This window comes from Bubalus bubalis, chromosome 4 (assembly GCF_019923935.1).
Source record: "Bubalus bubalis isolate 160015118507 breed Murrah chromosome 4, NDDB_SH_1, whole genome shotgun sequence".
NCBI classification, from domain to species: domain Eukaryota; kingdom Metazoa; phylum Chordata; class Mammalia; order Artiodactyla; family Bovidae; genus Bubalus; species Bubalus bubalis.
This window is the reverse complement of record NC_059160.1, coordinates 92,627,752-92,648,318: the sequence shown is the minus strand read 5'-3', so window position 1 is coordinate 92,648,318 and position 20,567 is coordinate 92,627,752. Positions and strand designations below refer to the sequence as shown.

At 51.7% G+C, this 20,567-nt stretch overlaps 2 protein-coding genes across 2 annotated transcripts; one reads left to right on the top strand and one right to left on the bottom strand.

Annotated features, from left to right (window-relative positions):
- Positions 1-87: 87 nt before the first annotated feature.
- Positions 88-5,360, bottom strand: LOC102390653 (keratin, type II cuticular Hb1-like). The gene is made up of 8 exons (XM_044941770.2): positions 4,328-5,360; positions 3,353-3,561; positions 2,698-2,758; positions 2,222-2,317; positions 1,830-1,994; positions 1,435-1,560; positions 964-1,184; positions 88-151 (listed from the first exon to the last, which is right to left on the bottom strand). Exons 1-8 carry the CDS (start codon positions 4,745-4,747, stop codon positions 112-114), a joined length of 1,338 nt encoding a protein of 445 aa, XP_044797705.2. The 5' UTR covers positions 4,748-5,360; the 3' UTR covers positions 88-111.
- Positions 5,361-5,802: 442 nt separating this feature from the next.
- LOC102390981 (keratin, type II cuticular Hb1) lies at positions 5,803-20,559 on the top strand. Its single transcript, XM_044941769.2, is given in 10 exon segments — positions 5,803-10,127; positions 14,322-14,527; positions 14,625-14,627; positions 15,134-15,194; positions 16,029-16,107; positions 16,110-16,123; positions 16,633-16,797; positions 17,009-17,134; positions 17,865-18,085; positions 18,257-20,559. Coding segments are annotated over 10 exon segments (1,356 nt in total). The 5' UTR covers positions 5,803-9,686; the 3' UTR covers positions 18,297-20,559.
- The last annotated feature ends 8 nt before the right edge of the window (positions 20,560-20,567 follow it).

The window sequence follows — 20,567 nt, the reverse complement described above, 5'->3', positions numbered from 1 at the left end:
TAACTGTGTGGTTGGAAATGAATGGAACTCTTCTCCCCGGGTCTTTTCACCCTCAGAGCTAAGACATTCTTCCCACTGTCTCACTTCAGTGTCTCCCCTTCAGGGCCCGAATTACTCACTGACATTCACAGCATTGATGCCTTCACACAGCCTAATGTGGGAGAGAAAAGAGCATTAGGACTGGGTGTTAGTTTCTGACAACAATCCCAGAAGTCACATGGTCACCCACTCTGAACCTGATCACCTAAGGAGCCACCCAAGTTCCTCACCAGAAGGTCAGAGAAGGTCTGGGGTCCAGCACCCCTAGAGGCTCAGCATCTCCCCAGCTCTGTTTCAAGAGAACACAAGGGGCAGGATCTCCCAGTCCCTCTAGGAAGACGGTCCTACTGAAGTGCAGTGGGACTGCCCCCAGGACTCCAGCTTCAGACTGCCTACCCCACTCCTACTGACTAGCTCTACCATCCTGAACAATCCAGTCTCCCTGGGCCACAAACTTTTTGTCTCTGTAATCGAAATGTATTTTTCTATTTGCCCTTTCAGTTTGAGGCCATTTTTATCCTGTCCCTTAAGCAAGGGTGTTCTGGCACCAGCTCCTACCAGTTGGTTCACAGATACTGTTTTGTACATTTCTAGCCAACTCTGCATGAAGTCACAGTGGTAGCTTGAGCCCAGCCATGATTGAAGTATTTATACCACTAAAATATGCAAATATTATACATCATAGACTTTTTATTCCCTCAGAGAACCAGCAAACTATTGTCCCTAACTAAATGATGTAGGAGCCCATTGGAAATCAGACAGGGGGCTCAACTGAGACTGTTCTCCTTAGCCTCTCCTCAGAGCAGAGAGGGAGGCAGAAAGGGTTCCAAGATGTGAGCAGAAGAAGGAATGGGGGAGTAGTAGAGGAAAAAAAAAGGGACAGGTCTATGCAATTGAGGCCCCAGCTGTGCAGACTGTACCCACCTCTGCTCCTCGCCCTCCAGCAGGCGCCTGTAGGTGGCGATCTCGATGTCCAGGCCCAGCTTGGAGCTCATCACCTCCTGGTACTCCTTGAGCAGGCAGGCCATGTCCTGCTTGGCCTTCTGCAGGGCTTTCTCCAGCCCCGCCAGCTTGCCCTGGGCATCATTAAGGGCCGCCTCGCCCTGCTGCTCCGCCTGGGTCACTGCGGCCTCCAGCTTGGAGTTCTAAGGGCCCAGGAGAGAACAAGGTGGGTTATGGCCTCTGGGTCTCTGTGTCCATTTCCTGGATGTGTCTAGTCTCTACCTAGATGAGATGGCCCCAGAAACAGACCTCTCCCCTTCATCAACTGGGGCTCCCTGAAGGGCCATAACCTGGGACTCAAGTCATACAAATGGGCTGGAGAGTGAATGGTGAGATCCAGCTGGGCACACACACTGCCTATGGGACCCTGGGTGGGCCTCAAAAAAACCCTACCTGGCTCTTAGCATTTTCAATCTCAGCTGTCAGCCTCTGGATCAGGCGGTTGAGCTCATTGATCTCCTCCTTGGTGCGGCTCAGGGTCTCCCCATGCCGGATCACTGTGGCCTTGATCTCCTCATACTGGAAGAGGAAGCAGAGAGGCTTATGAAAAATCAGGACAGACCTCCCACACATTCAGGACAACCTAGATGATTTGCAGATTGTCCAGTTCTCAGCCTGTGCAACCATACACGGCAGCCCTGCCTTTCTACTCCAGCCTGAGAGATGTCAATACTTTATTTACCGTCCCTAGGGATCAGAATCCCCAGACAAAAGTAGCCTTTTTATAATAAATGCCTTGAATCCCCCCCAGCGCCACATCTAGGAGGCAGGTGTCCTGGACCACTCACCTTGCTGCGGTACCAGCTCTCAGCCTTGGCCTGACTGCGGCTGGCGATTTCATCATAGTGAGCCTTGATCTCAGCGACAATGCTGTCCATGTTCAGGTACCGGCTATTGTCCATCTTGACAATAACTGAGGTGTCTGAGATGTGGGCTTGCATGACTCTCAACTCCTGTGGGGCCAAGAGTCAATCACATTACATACACCATCCAGAGCCAAGTAGAACAGAGTTCACATTCTACCTTTACACACACACACACACACACACACACACACACACACACAAGCCCACAATTTCCAAAACCCTCACGCCTGCAGGCACCCCTGTCTATTTCCTCTGTACACAGGCCGGCCTGGGAAGCAGGAGACCTGAGTAATGTTCTCTCTGCTGGTGCTTACCTCTTCATACAGGGTCTTCAGGAAGCCCACCTCCTCTACCAGGCTGTGTGCGTTGGCCTCCAGATCTCCCTTGAGCACATAGGCACAATTAACCTCCTGGAGATACAAACACACAGCAATCCCTGGTCATTGCAGAGGCTTTCCAGCGGGGGCTCCACCTCCCCCAACCCCATCCCCAGCCCTGCAAAGCAAGTCATAGGCATAGATCAGTAAGTCAAGAATAAGGGAACTAAGGTCTCCCACCAACTCTAGCAAAACGTCCTGTGTGACTTTAGAAAGTCCTTCCATCTCTCTGGGCCACCCTATTAAGGAAGAGCCAAAGAATGCCTGCCCTGTAGATCTCCCAGAGTGTGAAAAGGGAAATGCCCTTCTATCGGTTGGAATAAAATATAAGTTTATTAACTGAACAAGGGCATACCGATGCCCTGAGGGCTACCAGACTCCCAGGCAACTATCCCCCAAGCAGACCTACTCACCTGCTTGATTTTGACAAACTCATTCTCTGCCGTGGTCTTCAGGGCGACCTCTTCTTCATACCTCCACAAGGGAAGGTAATTTGAAACAAGAGATTTAGCTAGTAATGGAAAGGAGGGCTCAACCTGACCCATCACATCCAGCCCCCAGGATATCTGAAACATCCCTCTCACCCATATCCCTAATTACACATTTCTCTAACTTAGACATGATTCACTTTAAAGATATTGGTTTTGTTATTACTCAAGTATAATAAACTGCCTGGAAAGGTGGATGGAACTAGTAAGTTGAACCAGTGATTGTGAACAGTGGAGAAGACATAGTGTCATTTCTTTGTACCTCCAGTACCTAGCACAGTAAAGCAAAAGAGTGAGTGTTCAGAACAGGTTTATGGGATGGGTCAATGGATGGATGGATGGATGGATGAAGAGGGATATGGTCGCTAGCCTAAGAAGTTCATAACGCAATAGAAAAAGACTCTTTGCTGACATTTCAGCTTCTCTTCTTTTCGTGTGTCTTCCTGTCACTGCCTTTAAAGCTGATAAAAGCAAAAGCAGGTTAATGAAGAAGTTTCTAAGGCCAGTGTGCTCAGTGGTTCCCCAATTGTCGTATCATGTCAACCTTCTGAGAGAAGTGGACCTTCCCAAATGCACTCACTTCTTCTTGTAGCCCTGCAGCACCTCCTGCAGGCTGTTGAGCTCTGAGGCCAGCCTCCCGCTGTCGGCCTCCACACGCTCAGCCTCCCGCCTCAGCGTCTCGATGTAGCCATTGAACAGGGGCTCCAGGTTGCTCTCGCAGCAGCGCTGGTTCTGGTAGAACTTCCACTTGGTCTCCAGCAGCTTGTTCTGCTGCTCCAGGAAGCGCACCTGCCGCCCAGAGGAATAGTCACCCAGACAGCCGTAATCCCAGCATCCTGCAGGACCTACCCTCCAAAACTTCCGCCCATCCCTTCCCCCATCCCACCCCAACACATACATGAGGATCTCTGTCACTGAGATGGCTGCAGATCTGAGTCCAAGTATCCATGATCAAGCGGAAAAGTCCTTTCTCATGCCTGGCTTCACTGTGCCAGGAATCAAAATCCCCTCCCAAATGACTAAGCCTTCCCCTGGAAAACCTTCCCCAGTTAGGTCTCCTGCTGGCCCATTCCTGTCTGAAGTGAACATTACTGGGGAAGCCTCAGCTGGCCCCAGAGTTCAGTGTGAGAGTGTGTGAGTGAGTGAGTGTGGGACGGGGGTGCGGAGAGAGAGATTGGCAGGGGACAACTAAGCATTCCAGGTGTCCGCAAGGATGACCCTATAGTCCTATTTCTATTTCTTTTTTTCTTCTGTTTCTATTTCTGACGTAAATTTTGTATGTGTCCCATGGGGGACAGGGGTCTGTGTCCGCTTCCCTCTGACATGCAGTTCCAAGCCTGTTCTTATCTCTCTTGTACGTTATAACAGTGCTATCATACCAGGAGCCCCTGCTCAATGCTCACATCTCTCTAGTCTGTCTGTGCCCTGGAAATGTGTCCATCTCCTCCATCGGACTTGGGGTTCATCTGGTCCACATCTCTCTTACTCCCTGACTAACCCTTCAGTGCCTACCCAGGAAAGAAGGTTCAGGAAGGGTGTGATCAAGGACACCCACCTTGTCAATGAAGGCAGCAAACTTGCTGTTGAGGCTCTTGATCTGCTCCTTCTCCTGGTGCTTTATGCTCTGCACATTGGGGTCGATCTCCAGGTTGAGGGGCCTGAGGAGGCTCTGGTTGACTGACACAGAGGTGATGCAGGGAGGGCTGGGGCCACCAGAGCGGTACCCAAAGCTGTGGCTGCTGGAACCAGCACGGGAGCCCCCACAGACACTGCGACTGCTGAAGCCCCCAGTGAGCCCACGGTAGCAGGAGACACCGCGGTAAGGAGCAGCCGTGATGCAGCAGCGGCTGGGCCTGGGCCCGCAGGCCGAGACACAGCTGAAGGTGCGCCCAGGAGCGTACCTTTGAGTGGTCACACAGGAGCTGGAATTGCGGACTCCACTACGGGAGCTAAAGCAAGCTGATCCACAGGTCATAGTGACTCAAGCCTGGAGGAGATGAAGCCGGAGGAAGAGGAGAAGGGTTCTGAGCTCTCCCTCACTGTCTGTGCCTTTTATAAACCCAGACACCTGGCACTGTCTACATCACCATGTGGAGCAAACTTCTTGTCACCTTTATGGGCTTGGGGAATTTCTCAGTCATTTCTCCGCTCTTGGGATAATATCATCAAGATGGGGCTTTGGAAAATCCTATACTCAGGCAACTCTGAAGCCTTGGCAGAATTTTTTCCATAGTTCAGGGCCTGAGGATGCCAAGGAGCCTAGGTCAACCAAGGCCTAGGGACTCTGCATTTTGCAAGATAATTGAGGAGAGGAAGGGAAGCTGGGTTGGGATAATGGTTTTCAGGTCAGCTGGACTCATAACCTCTGACTTTTAGTTTGGGCCACAAGATGCACTAAGACCAGGGACAAAGGGTGGGCCAGCCTAGGGTGGGAAGGTGAGCATGGACCCTGGCAGCTTTGAGAGCAAGAGCCTTCCAGGGGCTTCACAGGTAGGTCTTGGGGGCCAACTCTTCAGGGCAACCTATGACACTTGACCCTTGGCATGGCCAGAAGGAAACTGTGTTTACTCCCACCAAGACATGGAAAAGCCAGTCATACAACCAAAAAAAAGTATTTGTTCAGCCACTTCATGCTGGGGGATCCATGAAGTGAGTAGATGTGTGTGAGCAGTGTGGTGTGAGAGTTCAGTATCTGAATCCCTAAAACCCCCTCTGTCCACCCACCTCCACCCCTCTTTGTGTGCCTTCAAGATTCCTCACCCACACCTAACACAGAGTGTCTTCCTCAACTAGACTTTAAGTGCAAGGCCACACTCCCCAGACAGTCTCTTTCAAAGGCCTCCCTGTTTTCTGGGGCATTTTCAGAAGAGCTTCTCCAATAAGCTCTGGGCCTGGACTGAGTGGTGGGACCTGGGATCCATTCCAAGAAACTTCAATGGGCAGGAGGCCCCAGCTCCCAGACCTGGAAGACAAGGCAGGCCCAGGGTGGGGGTGAGGGGAGTGCGGAGGCCAGGATGGTTGGAAGGGAAGGTATCTGGGGCAACCAATGGGCCATAGAGGGGAAATAATAACAACAACAATAATGATAACAGCTGATATTTATTGACCACTTACTAGGCACCAGGCATTGTATTAATGCTTTACATATACCCTCACTTTATCCACATCACATCCCCGGATAAGTTTGATTATCTTCATTCTAGATACAAAGGTAACTGAGGCTCAGAGAGGTTATGGAATTTTCATCCAGATTGCAAGGTGCAGAGCCCAGGCTTGAACCCAGGTATGTCTGATTCCAGAATCACTTTGACTATTATTCCATGGAGAAAAAAGAAGTGTGTCTCTGAAATGGGCATGCTGATGTTCAAGATGTTTCATAAGGACGCCTTGGGTTACCAAAAGTAGACACACACACACACCCTCCACATACTATCCTCACATCCCATTTGGTCACACACGGTGAATACAGCCTTCTCCCGGTCAACTACCTCTCACACTCAGCTTGACAGTCTAAGCCCACCTTACCCACCCACCATTTTCACCATCCCCCTGCCTCCTTTCCCCCTAACCTCATCCATCCCCCATTTTCCAACCTAAGTAGACTCGCTGCCAGCTGTTCCCCCACATCCTCTGGCCTCCCTCGCTTTGTGTCTTTGCTTACATGGTTCCCTCTGCCTGAACCCTCCTCCCCTCTCTCTTCCCTGTACATCCAGCTCTTCAGTGTTTTTCATCCCCAGCCAAGCTGTCATTTCCTGTAAGACCATGCCCTGACCTCTGGCCCCAAGGCACTGGAGGCTGACTCTCCCACCAAGTACCCTGGCATTAAAGTCAGATCCCCTGCAGCCTTGATTTAAGTCCTTTGCATGTGCCTGCCCTCCGTGGGGACTGCAGACTCCTTCCAACTCTGAGCCTGGCTCCTGTTGGGTATCTATTTGCTCCCTGCCTTGTATCGGCTCCAGGGGCCTAGGGTGGGGGTAAAGAAGAGACACGACACCAACTTTCCATCCGTTGACTGGTGGGTTGGAGATAAAGGGGGCAAGGGATCAATTTCTAGAAGATGTGGCTGAAAATGGAGCAGCCCCCCTCTTCCCCATCACTGTGACCACCAACTGTCTTTATGGGGAAGTCTGTCCTTGAATGTATCAGAAATTGGAGCTGGGTCAGGGATTGGTACTGACACTTGGAGGACCACTGTGCTTTAGTTGTCAAACCTGTCATTTCCATCCTTCCGGTCATGTTAGAGAGCACAACTCAGCCTGCAGGCCTCTGGTCTCTTGGGGCTTTAAATGCACTTAATTATCAGTGTGAACAAAAGCTGATTATTAACCTCCTCATTGATTGTGATAGCACAGAAAATCTGCTCCATCCATCCACCAAAATGCAGAAGGAGATCCAAGCAAGCATCATGAAAGTGCTTCTGTAAGTCTAATTTAAATCTTTAAATTAAGGAAATTAAATACTTTGGGGTAAGTCCATTTCCTCTTGTGAGGGAGATACCAAGGGAAGACTTCTTCAATACCAATTTAGTCCCTAAAGAAAATTGGAGTAGAGGGCTTCCCAGGTGGCTCAGTGGTGAAGAATCCACCTGCCAATGCAGGACACACAGGTTCAGTCCCTGGTCTGGAAAGATCCCTCATGCAGATCAACTAAGCCCGTGTGTCACAAACTACTGAGCCCGCTTGCTGCAACTAAAGAGTAGCCCCTCTCTCTACAACTAGACAAAAATCCGCACAGTGACGAAGAGCCAGCACAGCCAAAAATAAATAATTTTTTAAAGAAGAAAACTGGAGTAGAAATTCATAATCCTGAAGCCATTAGTCACACAGCTAGAGCTGGGAGCAGAAGCAAAAGACACTGGAGGTGGGGCTCCATCTTCTACAGAGGATGGCACTAAGGTTACACTGAAACCCCTGCAAAATCAAAGCTGGACCAAAGGGATTCAGGCCCACAAGAGAATTGGGAAAGACAGCAAAGGGAGCAGTGAGGCACTCCCTAGAAATGGGACACCAGGCCACCAAAGCCAGGCATGCCCGGCCAGGGTGACCTCTGCTGTTCCAGGATTTAATTACCCCTTTGCATAATAACAAGTCATATTTAAAAGCAAAGGAAGCCAAAGATGATTTGCGTATTTCTCTTTAATGCAAGCTGCTGAGTTCACACTCTGGTTTCCTCTGTCCATAATTGGACACATAATTAACTACTATTATGACAGCTTGTAGCCTTCTAGGGTTTTGGCCATGAGCAAGCATCAGTTGAGGAGAAGGCTTTGGATCAGACTTTGGATCTGATTTCTCTAAGACCCCAAAGCCTAGCAGTCTGGGCTCCTGCCTCCATGAGGAACTTAACTCTCATTCAGTCCTGAAGACTCAGACCCTTGAGTCTTGGCAGAGGGCTAGGAGCCTCCTTCCAGATTCTGACTTTGCCCTTGATGGACCCTTCTGTGCTTTACCTTGTTTTTTTTTTTTAATCATTATTTTTATTTGTTTGTTTCTGACTGTGCTGGGTCCTTGTTGCTGCGAGGGCCTTTCTCTAGTTGTGGAGAGCGGGGGCTACGCTCTAGTTGCAGCAAGTAAGCTCAGTAGATGTGGCTCTCAGGCTGTACAGCACAGATTCAACAGTTGTGGCACACAGGCTTAGTTGCCTCACAGCATGTGGGATCTTCCCAGACCAGAGCTCAAACCCGTGTCTCCTGCGTTGGCAGGCAGATTCTTTACCACTGAGCCACCAGGGAAGCCCCCGTGCTTGATTGTAAATAAGCCATTGGTTCACTCTGAGTTCACCTTCCTAATCAAGTAAATGGGCACAGTAATTCTGACCTCAGAAGAATGCCCTCGGGGTTAGATGAAATAATGCAGTATAAATTCCTCACACATTGTATGTGCTTGTGTCCTCAGTCGCTTCAGTCGTCTCCTGCTCTTTCCAACCTCACAGACTGTAGCCCACCAGGCTCCTCTGTCCATGGGATTCTCCAAGCAAGAATACTGGAGTGGGTTGCCATGCCTCCCTCCAGGGGATCTTTCCAACCCAGGGATTGAACTCGCTTCTGTTGCGTCTCCTGCCTTGCAGGCAGATTCTCTAACTGCTGAGCCACCCAGGAAGCCCACACATTGTAGGTACTCCATAAATGTAAACTCCCTTTCTCCTCACCAGTAGAGTGGAGAGAAGTATGAGGGGTGGGGGTGGAGGATCCAGCCTTACTGGGTGAGGAGCTATGAGCTGAGTTCTGACAGAGAGGAGAGAGAGTTTTTGTCCCAGGGGAAACAGGAGGAATGGCAAATTAATAATAGAATAAACAGAACAAACAACTAACTAACATTTATGGAGCTCTTATTAAGAGCTAAGTAGGGCCCTAAATGCTACCCTGTCCATTGCGCCCCAGCGGGTGCTGTTAGGATCCCTATTTTACACATGAGGAAACTGAGGTTCAGAAAGGTTATTCACCTGTCCCAGATCACGACAAGAATCTCCAGAACTGACCTCTAAGATGCCTCCCCTTCAACACACACACAGACACACAACACATACACACACAGAGACCTCGTAGAGCCGCACGGGCAACTAAGACCAAAGCTGCCCAGCCTGCAGGGCGGTGGCGCAGGCTGGTGGGGCCGGGGTGCCTAGCTGCCCAGTTTGGGACTAGAACCAATGCCCCTGCGCTTCCCGGCCCAGTCCCGGCCTAGGGCCGCGGGCGGCCGGCCCCAAGCCCGCAGCGCACGGCCGGCGAGGCTGAGCAGGCGCTCCCCGGTCCCATAAAGCGCGCGCGGGCGGGAGGTGAACGCCGTTTTATGGAGGCAGCCGGGAGGCCTGGTTCACTTTAATTCCGGCTCGCAGAGGCTCGCAGCCCGACCTCCAAGCTCATAAACGAGTGGGCCGAGCGCTCCTCCTTCCGGCCCGCGGGCCGCGATATAAGGCACATGGTGGGCTTCTGGGTCCAGCTGCCCTCTCCCACCGCCGCTCGCCGCCACAGCACCATGTCCTGCCTCTCATCGCGCGTCTGCATTCCCGGCGGGGTCCGAGCCTTCAGCTGCGTCTCCGCCTGCGGACCCCGGCCCGGCCGCTGCTGCATTACGGCCGCCCCCTACCGCGGCATCTCCTGCTACCGCGGCCTCACCGGGGGCTTCGGTAGCCGCAGCGTCTGCGGGGGCTTCCGCGCCGGGTCCTTCGACCGCAGCTTCGGGTACCGCTCCCGCCGCGTGGGCGGCCCCTGCCCTCCCTGCATCACCACGGTGTCAGTCAATGAGAGCCTCCTCACGCCCCTCAACCTGGAGATCGACCCCAATGCGCAGTGCGTGAAGCAAGAGGAGAAGGAGCAGATCAAGTGTCTCAACAACAGGTTTGCTGCCTTCATCGACAAGGTGGGTGTCCTTGATCACACCCTTCCTGAACCTTCCTTTCCTGGGTGGGCACTCAAGGGTTAGTCAGGGTGCAGGAGAGGTGTGGGCCAGGTGAGCCCCCAGGCTGATGGAGGAGATGGACACACTTCCAGGGCACAGACAGACCAGAGAGATGAGTCTAGAGCAGGGGCTCCTGATTAGAGCACTGTTACTATATACAACCTCTTTCCAGACAGGCAGGGTCCCCATAAACAAGATCCCACCCTTCCTGAGCCCGGAAGTCCTGGCAGGACCTGAGAATTTACCCCTGAAAGTTCATTCCTGGTGGCTCAGTGGTGAAGAATTCATCTGCAATGCAGAAGACCCTAGTTCAATCCCTGGGTGGGCAAGATCCCCTGGAGTAGGAATGGCAACCCACTCCAGTATTCTTGCCTGGAGAGCAAGAATACACAGAAGAAACAATATCTTAATGACCCAGATAACCACGATGGTGTGATCACTCACCTAGAGCCAGATATCCTGGAGTCCGAAGTCAAGTGGGCATTAGGAAGCATCACTAAGAACAAAGCTAGTGGAGGTGATGGAATTCCAATTGAGCTATTTCAAACCCTAAAAGATGATGCTGTGAAAATGCTACACTCAATATGCCAGCAAATTTGGAAAACTTAGCAGTGGCCCCAGGACTGGAAAAGGTCAGTTTTCATTCCAATCCCAAAGAAAGGCAATGCCAAAGAATGTTCAAACTACCATACAGTTGCACTCATCTCACATACTAGCAAAGCAATGCTCAAAATTCTCCAAGCGAGGTTTCAACAGTATGTGAACCGAGAACTTCCAGATGTTCAAGCTGGATTTAGAAAAGGCAGAGGAACCAGAGATCAAATTACCAACATCTTTTGAATAATCAAAAAAGCAAGAGAATTCCAGGAAAACATCTACTTCTGCTTTATTGACTACACCAAAGCCTTTCACTGTGTGGATCACAACAAACTGTGGAAAATTCTTCAAGAGATGGGAGTACCAGACTACTTTGCCTGTCTTCTGAAAAACTTGTATGTGGATCAAGAAGAAACAGTTAGAACTGGACATGGAACAACAGACTGGTTCCAAATTGGGAAAGGAATGTGTCAAGGCTGTATACTGTCACATGCTTATTTAACTTCTATGCAGAGTACATCATGCAAAATGCCAGGCTGGATGAAGCACAAGCTGGAATCAAGATTGCACGGAGAGAAATCAATAACCTGAGATATGCAGATGACACCGCCCTTATGGCAGAAAGCAAAGAAGAGCCTCTTGATGAAAGGGAAAGAGGAGAGTGAAAAAGTTGGCTTAAAACTCAACATTCAGAAAACAAAGATCATGGAACCCAGTCCCATCACTTCATGGCAAAAAGATGGGGCAACAATGGAAACAGTGAGAGATTTTATTTTCTTGGGCTCCAAAATCACTGAAGATGGTGACTGCAGCCATGAAATTAAAAGACGCTTGCTCCTTGGAAGAAAAGATACGACCAACCTAGACAGCATATTACAAAGCAGAGATATTACTTTGCCAACAAAAGTCCATCTAGTCAAAGCTATGGTTTTTCCAGTAGTCATGTATGGGTGTGAGAGTTGGACTATAAAGAAAGCTAAGCACCAAAGAATTGATGCTTTTGAACTGTGGTGTTGGAGAAGACTCTTGAGAGTCCCTTGGACCACAAGGACCTCAAACCAGTCAATCCTAAAGGAAATCAGTCCTGAATATTCATTGGAAGGACTGATGCTGAAACTGAAACTCCAATACTTTGGCCACCTGATGCGAAGAACTGACTCATTTGAAAAGACCCTGATGCTGGGAAAGATTGAAGGCAGGAGGAGAAGGGGACGACAGAGGATGAGGTGGTTGGATGGCATCACCGACTTGATGGACATGAGTTTGAGCAGGCTCCTGGAGTTGGTGATGGACAGAGAGGCCTGGTGTGCTGCAGTCCATGGGGTTGCAAAGAGTCAGACATGACTGAGTGACTGAACTGAACTCTCCTGGAAATGGGGAATGAGGACCCTTGATATTTTATGTGATAGTTTTAGATGTTCCACTGAAGCATTAAATAACATTGAAACACCTGATGAGAAAATTAATCTCTTTAATTTATTAATTTATTAATTTAATTTATTTAATTTGATCCTTAAAATCAGATGCGGGAAATCTCATTAGGTATTAATATGTCTTTAATATCCCTCTAATACTTGCTACTCTCATGCTTTTAATGAAAGAGAGCAAGCCTCAGCTTCAAAGCTGTCTGGGGCAACAGTTTCAGCTAGAATGTCATGCTTTCTGTTTTCCTCTTATGTATCCCCAGTGATACTGGTTTTACAGCTATGATGCTAATATAAAGTTATCCCTTTAAGCCCCATTTGTGTTTAGTGAAATGCTAAACAAATCCATTTGTAGATAAATCATGAGTAAAACAGGCAAAATCCTGAAGTTAGCCTATGAAGGGTTCATGTTTGAGAATCACTGCCACCAGAGTAGTCCTCTGAGTGCACATAGAGGAGAAAGGAGATGGGGAATTACGGCAGGACCGGCCCCAGCCCCCACCCACATTCCCTGAGAGTGGGTGGCAAAGCAGGAGTCCAAGCCTGGCCTTTCCAGGCTCTCCAGGCCCCTGAGGCTAGAGAGTTCAAAGCTTGGGGCCCAGCTCCCCCACTCCTCTCGAGCGAGAGCTGGCCACTTCAGCAGGCACTCTATCCTGAGTTGCTGGAGCTCACACCCAGGAAAGGTGGACAGGGAGTGGAGCAGAAAGGGTCCTGGCCCAGGAGCAGGCAGCAGGGGCTCTGTGTCCAGTTTCTCCACTGATTCTCTGTGTGATGCTTCTCTGTATGTGGCTTCCCCTCTCAGCCCCAAAGCTGTGCTAGCTGCAGTGTGTGTGCTGGCCACGACTCTGAAAGGAAACTCAGGGATCAAAACAGACAAGCAACTCACCACCATGGTTTGAGCCCTGCCAGCTAAGACCCCCTAAAATGATCCCACGTAACATCAGAAGTCCCCTTTCCCCATTTCTGGGAGCTCCACAGGGATTGCCTAGCTGCATTCATCAGGTTGGATGAAAGGATACCAGGCCTATAAAAGGCAAGCTGCTGCTGCTGTGTCGCTTTAGTCGTGTCTGACTCTGTGCGACCCCATAGACAGCAGCCAACCAGGCTTCCCGTCCCTGGGATTCTCCAGGCAAGAACACTGGAATGGGTTGCCATTGCCTTCTCCAATGCATGAAAGTGAAAAGTGAAAGAGAAGCTGCTCAGTTGTGTCCGACTCTAGCGACCCCATGGACTGCAGCCTACCAGGCTCCTCCATCCATGGGATTTTCTAGGCAAAAGTACTGGAGTGGGGTGCCATTGCCTTCTCCATAAAAGGCAAGCCAATGTCCCAAATCCAGCTTAAAAAAATCTGAGAAGGGGAAAACTGGAGACCAGGGAGCCTGGTCCTGTTTGCTGATTCCTTTCTGGCGGCACAGTGATTGCTGCTGTCACATCTGTCTGGTTTGAATGATTTCCAGCAGAGGTTTGCATGCTTTACTTCCCTAAGCCCCCACCCTCCCTATTTTTGAAAATCATCCCCCCTTCACATTACCTGCCTGGCTTCCAGACACATAAGAGTGTGTCTCCTCACACAGGCGTGTGTGTCATCCTCCACCAGGCCTCTTCAGACCCCAGCCATTCTACTTGGTGAGAAACTGCCCTCTCCAACCTCCCTCCCCAGCTAGGAAGCTCTGCCCAGGCTGACCATCCATTCAAGCCCCAGACTGGCCACTGAGGACAGAGCTCCCCTGCACTGGTGAGGTTCACAGTGAAAGGCTTTCCTCTTACTCTAACCCTCTCAACCCTCCTCTACACGCCTTTCCTCCAGGAAACCTTCCCTGATTGTCACTACTGTCAACCCCTATCTAGCTCCACCCCAACCCAACCCAGCACAACCCATATGCCCTTCAGTGTCTCACTTACCCCAGCCAGGCCCAACTGGACAGACCCTCACTCAGATTCAAGCAAGTAATCAAGAAACAAGGAGTCTCCAGCTGCCTCCTAAGGCCAGGAGAGTCTAGCAAGGATGATGCCATCCACCCACCCTCTGCCTCTGCACACCTTGCTGTGAGCTCCAGTTCTCTCACTCTGCCTGCTCTTGCAGGAGGGCTGGGCTTACTGGCTCCTCTCACTGTTTCTCCCACCTCCACACCAGGTGCGCTTCCTGGAGCAGCAGAACAAGCTGCTGGAGACCAAGCTGCAGTTCCACCAGGACCGCGAGTGCTGCGAGAGCAACCTGGAGGCCCTTTACGAGGGCTACATCCAAACGCTGAAGCGGGAGGCTGAGCATGTGGAGGCTGACGGCAGGAGGCTGGCCTCACAGTCCAACCACATACAGGAGGCACTGGAGGGCTACAAGAAGTGAGTGCATCGGGGAGGAGGCTGTGGAGAAAAGAAATGGGGTGCAATCAAAGCAGGGTAGATTTGGGTTTAGACCCCTAGAAGAACTTTCCACTAGAAAGTAGAGAGTGACAGAAAGACTGTGGGGAAATTTTTTTCTTTTCTGAGATGGGAGAGGAATCACTGGCAAGTCTGTGCTTCTCCAGCCACCTCATCATTCTGTGTTTATTTTATTTTGATTTATCAAGCATTTATCTATGTTCCAGGTGCTGTGTTGGGCCCTGAAGAGGGGTAAGGATAAGAAAGTCAAGAGGACAGGAAAAGGAGACACCTAAACTAGATCAGGGTGCCGCCGCCACCACTGGGGAATTAGCTTCAGGAACAGAAAGGAGGCCTACAAGAATGTGCATGGCACCCACCCTACCTCTAAAACAGGAAGAACAGTGGGTGACATGGCTGGTTTGGGTGCCCATAGGAGAGGGATGGACAATTTTTGATTCCATGACCACGTCCAAAAAATCCAGTTCCTGGAATGTGTTTGTCAGAGCCTTCCTTCTCTTTGCTTCTCTTCAAATCCCAGCCTATTGAAACTCTGGCCACTGAAACTTGTGCCCTTTTTGTCCCCAGGTATGAAGAGGAGGTGGCCCTCAGGGCCACTGCTGAGAATGAATTTGTGGCCCTGAAGAAGGTGAGTGGCCCCAGAATACACATCCCACAACTCAGAACCGTGGACAGAGGTGGAGGGAGCACTCTGTGATTCATTGAAGCTAAGTGACTTCCCCGGAATCACACAGCCCAACCTCTCCCCTATTTCTTTCTCCAAATGTCCCAGTGCTCCCTGAGTGGCCCTGGACATCAGAGCATTGCTTCAAACAGGGCAATCTTCCACCATCCAAGCTAACTCCCACCTGCCCAATGGCTTCCCACCTCCTCCTGCTCTGAGCCTGGGAGAAAACAGGCACTGCATAAATTTTTGTGAACGGAAGAGCACCTGAATGCTTGGGGATGGCTCCATCCTTGGCCAGCAATGGTTGGGAAATGCTGGCATGAACAGAGCTGTTGCTCCTCACCTCTTAGGACTTGACTCAGCAACACCACCCTCAGTACACTGAGACACAGACCAAGCAAGGGTCTTGCCCTGAGTCACATTGGTTTGGCAGCAGAGTTGATCCCTGGGATGACTACTGACCACACATCTCTAGATTTCTTTCCATAACATTCCAGAGCAGGGAGAAGTGGGTCAGCGTTAGAACTGAGCTATTTTACATTAGATCCTACGTTTCATGATAGTGCCTTCTAGAGGGATCATCCTAGTACCAAGGGGAATGCCTGGAAACATCAGGACCCCCTCTCACCCAGACCTGCTCCTGACCCCTCAAAATGAGTAAAGGACTTCACTAACACCATGACACCAGGCACCGGAATGAGCAGCTAAGGAGGGTCCAGGGAGTGCGCCCTCCCTGCTGGGGAGAGCTCTGTGTTGTCTCCCCACTGAGACTCTTGCTCCTCCCTCTCCCTGTAGGATGTGGACGGAGCCTACCTCCGTAAGTCAGAGCTGGAGGCCAACGTGGAGGCCCTGACCCAGGAGACTGACTTTCTGCGCAGATGTATGAGGAGGTGAGGGGCCACAAAGCAGCTGGGCACCAAGGAGGATGGCAGTTAGACACTGGAAAGCACTCGCCACCATTTGGCTCCTGAAACTCTTGGTTTGGGGACACAGGGCAGAGTTGAGGGACCCGAGGCAGGTTTACTGTCAGAAGGTGAAAGGCATAGCTTCGTGTCTTACCTGCCAAGCCCAGACAAGCTGGTGCTCCCAGTTAGCATGGTGACAATTATCACAAATTTCAAGTTCTAGTCCTAGATCCAAAGGATCAAGACAGGAGGCCCTGACTGAAATCAGGTAAGCAGGCCTCAGAGCTAGACTCCTCTCAGCCTCAGGCCTCTGGTCCTGAGGAGCACTGAGAGCTTCCAGGGTTGAAGGGAAGATGTCACCTTTGAACTGAGGTTTCAGACAGTGAGGCTGTGGAAGAAGCAGGGGCAGGGGACAGGAAAGGAGGTGAGAAAGCGGACTGCCTGGAGGGGGGATATGGTCCAAGGGGCTCTTAACACTCCCTACTTCCCCTCAGGAGCTCCAAGTTCTCCACACCCACATCTCAGACACCTCGGTCATCGTCAAGATGGACAACAGCCAGGACCTGAACATGGACAGCACTGTGGCTGAGATCCAGGCTCAGTATGACGACACCGCCGGTCGCAGCCGGGCCGAGGCTGAGTCCTGGTACCGCAGCAAGGTGAGTGGTCCAGCACTCCCTTCCCAGAACAGGGATGCTAAAATCTGAAAGCATTAGCAGAGTGGGGAGGGATGCTGAAAAAGCGTTGACCTTTGTCTGGGTGGGCAAGGGAAGGGCGGGCAGCTCTCGGGATGGGGTGCAGATGTGCAAGCTGTGGAGTTCAGTCGGATGACATAGCCTGTGTTTCATGAGCATCTGTGCTTCTCCCCAGTGTGAGGAGATCAAGGCCACAGTGATCCAGCATGGGGAGACCCTGCGCTGCACCAAGGAGGAGATCAACGAGCTGAACTGCATGATCCAGAGGCTGACGGCCGAGGTCGAGAATGCCAAGTGCCAGGTACAGGATCTTGGCCCACCCCTCAGTGTAGAAAGAGAACAGGGTTGGGCTGAGGCAGGGAGATTGAAGTCAGACACCTTGCCAAAGTGTGGGAAAAGGAGCAACGTGAAACTTCAGGCAGGTCCCCTCCATAGACAATGTTCTCCATTCCCCCTGAATGTGGGTTGTGGGGGGAGGGCTATGGAGGAGAATGGAGTGACCTGGTCTTTCATGGTCTCTGAAGCAAAATGAGGCAGGGAAAATAGCAGTCTGAGGGGTCGGAAACCTACGCTCTCTAACCAGCCCTGCCACTAGCTCGTCACGTGACTTGGGGGGCCCATTTCACCTCTCTGACCCATTGTTTTAGGTCAGCGATCACACACTGAGATGTCCCCAGAGATTAGTGAACGAGCGAAGCAGGCCATACCAAAGGCACTAGGGTTTGGTAAACTGGAAAGCACAATGGGCAAAGCTCATCAGATCAAACTGCAACAGGCCCTGTGGAAAAGCAGGCCCAGTGTGGCCAGATCCTCGGATTTTTCAAGAGACGCCAGGAATGTGGGGTTATACGTTAAATTTCAAAAAGTTAAGGACACTGTGCCGACATTCCCCAAGAGCACTAATTTGCAACCCCTGACCCAACAAACCAGTAAGGCCCCTTCTTCCCCTGACAGTCAATGGCCAGTGGATACCTGGTCTCTGACCCTAAGTCCCAAAGAAGGAGCCTTAATAACCTTACCCTCCCCCCCAGAACTCCAAGCTGGAGGCTGCAGTGACCCAGGCTGAGCAGCAGGGTGAGGCGGCCCTTAATGATGCCAGCTGCAAGCTAGCAGGGCTGGAGGAGGCTCTGCAGAAGGCCAAGCAGAACATAGCCTGCCTGCTCAAGGAGTACCAGGAGGTGATGAACTCCAAGCTGGGCCTGGACATCGAGATTGCCACCTACAGGTGCCTGCTGGAGGGCGAGGAGCAGAGGTGAGGACCACATCTGTGCAGAGGATGTCTCTTCACCCTCCAACCTGTGTTCAGAGCCAGGAACTGTCTGCATCTTATTTACATCTAATTTGCATCAAGATTATTTGGAGGAGGGAATTTGCTGGTTCTGCTCTCCCCAACTAATTTTTGTCTCTTTCTTCTCCCCACAAGGTTGTGTGAAGGCATTGGAACTCTGAATGTCTGTAAGTAATCTGTACTGTGGGTCCTAAAATAAGAGCCTGGGGTTCCTGGTGGGCAAACTTTTTACCAAATGGCCAAATAGTAAATATTTTAGACTTGGTGGGTCATGCGGTCTCTGCTCAACTGCTCTGCTTGTTGTAATGTGAAAGCAGCCACAGCCATAGCAATACTTAATAGATATGATTAGGTTTCAATAAAGCTTTATATACAAAGACAGGAGGCCCTCAAGGGGCCACAGCTTAAGACCCTGAAAGGAAGGAGGGGGTGTGGCAGTGAATGATTGTAATTACTTAAATAGATGTTCCTGCCTATAGGGAGGGCCTGGTCTAACAGTTTTTCTAGGATGCTTGAGGTTGGACTACAGGAAGGAGTGTTCGGATATGATGGTGTTTGACGGGGAAGGGGAATAGAATGGAGGGAAGGGGCTCTGAGCAAGAGAAGAATGGGTGGGGGGACTCTGGCTAGCAGGCAGGAGCCGCTGACGACAGCCTTGCACGAGGACTGAGCCACATCTTTCTCGCCCCGCAGGTGTCAGCAGCTCCCGCGGCAGGGTCGTCTGCGGCGACCTCAGCATGTCTGGCTCCCGGCCGGTGACGGGCAGCGTCTGCAGCGCCCCCTGCAGCGGGAACCTGGCGGTGAGCACCGGCCTGTGCGCGCCCTGCGGCCAGAGCAGTGATAACAGCCGCCTGCTGCGCTTTGCATAGCGCCTTCCGCTTTGTAAATTCACCGCTCCGCAAGCCAATCCTACCTGCCTCGAGCGGCGGCGGGTCTTGGAGCTTCTGGAACTAGCCGGCTTGACCTGCCCCAACGGCTGCTTTCTCCTCCTGCATCTCTCCTCCGCTTTGTCTCTTCATTTCTTTCAGGGAGAGGGGCGGGCTACTCGCCCCCAGCCCCCCAGAGTCAGAATGACCGGTTTTCTCCAGCCCTGGGCAAAGAGCCCATCCAGACTCGGGCTTGGACGCCCTTGGCTTCTAAGGGACAGACTGGCCCCAGGGCCCCTCGGGTGCCTCCTAAACCCTCCCACGGTGCCCGAGTTTGAGTCCCCGGGGGTGGGGGGAACAACTGTATGCCCCCGCCTCCCTCCCACTCTCTCCCTTGTGCTTGGTCTCCAAGTTTCCAATTAAGCTCATGACCCAAATATAACGCTCTCTGAGAATCTCCCTACACATGTGGACTGCCAGCTCCGTTTCTGCCCTCTTCCAAGGGAACAGAGGAACTGTTCTAAGCAAAGAGGGAGAGAGGGCTGTCTCTAAGGTACCCTGCCCCTAGGACCACACTGTACAACCTGAAGGGTGCCTGGGGGTGTCCTGCAGCCCCCAAAATCCAGACACACAGAGGCATAAGGGGGAGCTGGGAGGGAAGTGAGAGGGGCTGCAGGGAGGAGTGGTAGCCAGCAGGGGAAGGGTCTCATCATGTGTGGCCGCTGAAACACCAGTGGTCCCCTTCCTCTACTCCCTCACTCCACTCCCACCTCAGTGTATGAAAATTCCTGACCATGGGACCAAACACACAGCCTTCACCTCTTCCCACAAACCAACACTTCCTAGATAGTCCCCTCCAACCCTGCCCCCACACCCACCACCACCATCACCTCCAGGACATCCCAGTCAGAGACCTCCTACCTCCCCTCCAGTACCCAAGATATGAGCTGCTGTCCATCAGAGATGGATACTCCCAAGCACAGACCCCCCAAACACCCCACACACTCACAGACACACACACCACGTCAGAGACCCTGACATATACAGACGTCCCATCAAGTAGAGCCTTAACATACCGATGCCCGACCCGATCCCCACCCCATCAGGGATCCAGATCCACAGCCCGTCCCTGGGTGACGGGGGTGAGACAACCCCCTACCAGGGATCCAGACTCTGGGACCCCCTCACCCTAAAGTCCTCCCAAACACACACAGACCTCCTCCCACTTCCATCACTCCCACAGAATCCTAGAACCCCTCCAGGACCTCAGACACACACCATCCAGGGCCCAGGGCCTGGCCAACTCAGCACCAGGAAGGGCTGAACCGCCAGTTGGCCGGTCCACCCGAAACCCAGGCCCGGGGCAGCTGAATGTTTGTGGTCTTCTCACCACTGAGGAATGTTCTCTGACAGCACAGGGCATTGGCAGGAGGAGGGGGTGTGCAAACAGCCCTCCCACCCCCTCAGCAGGAGAGGAGTCCTGTGCCCACTTCCTGGCAGAACCAGAACTTCCAGGGCTTTCTGGCTTGTTCAGGAGAGGAGCTGGAATCAGCCCCAGCCTTGAGAGGGGCCACGGCCTC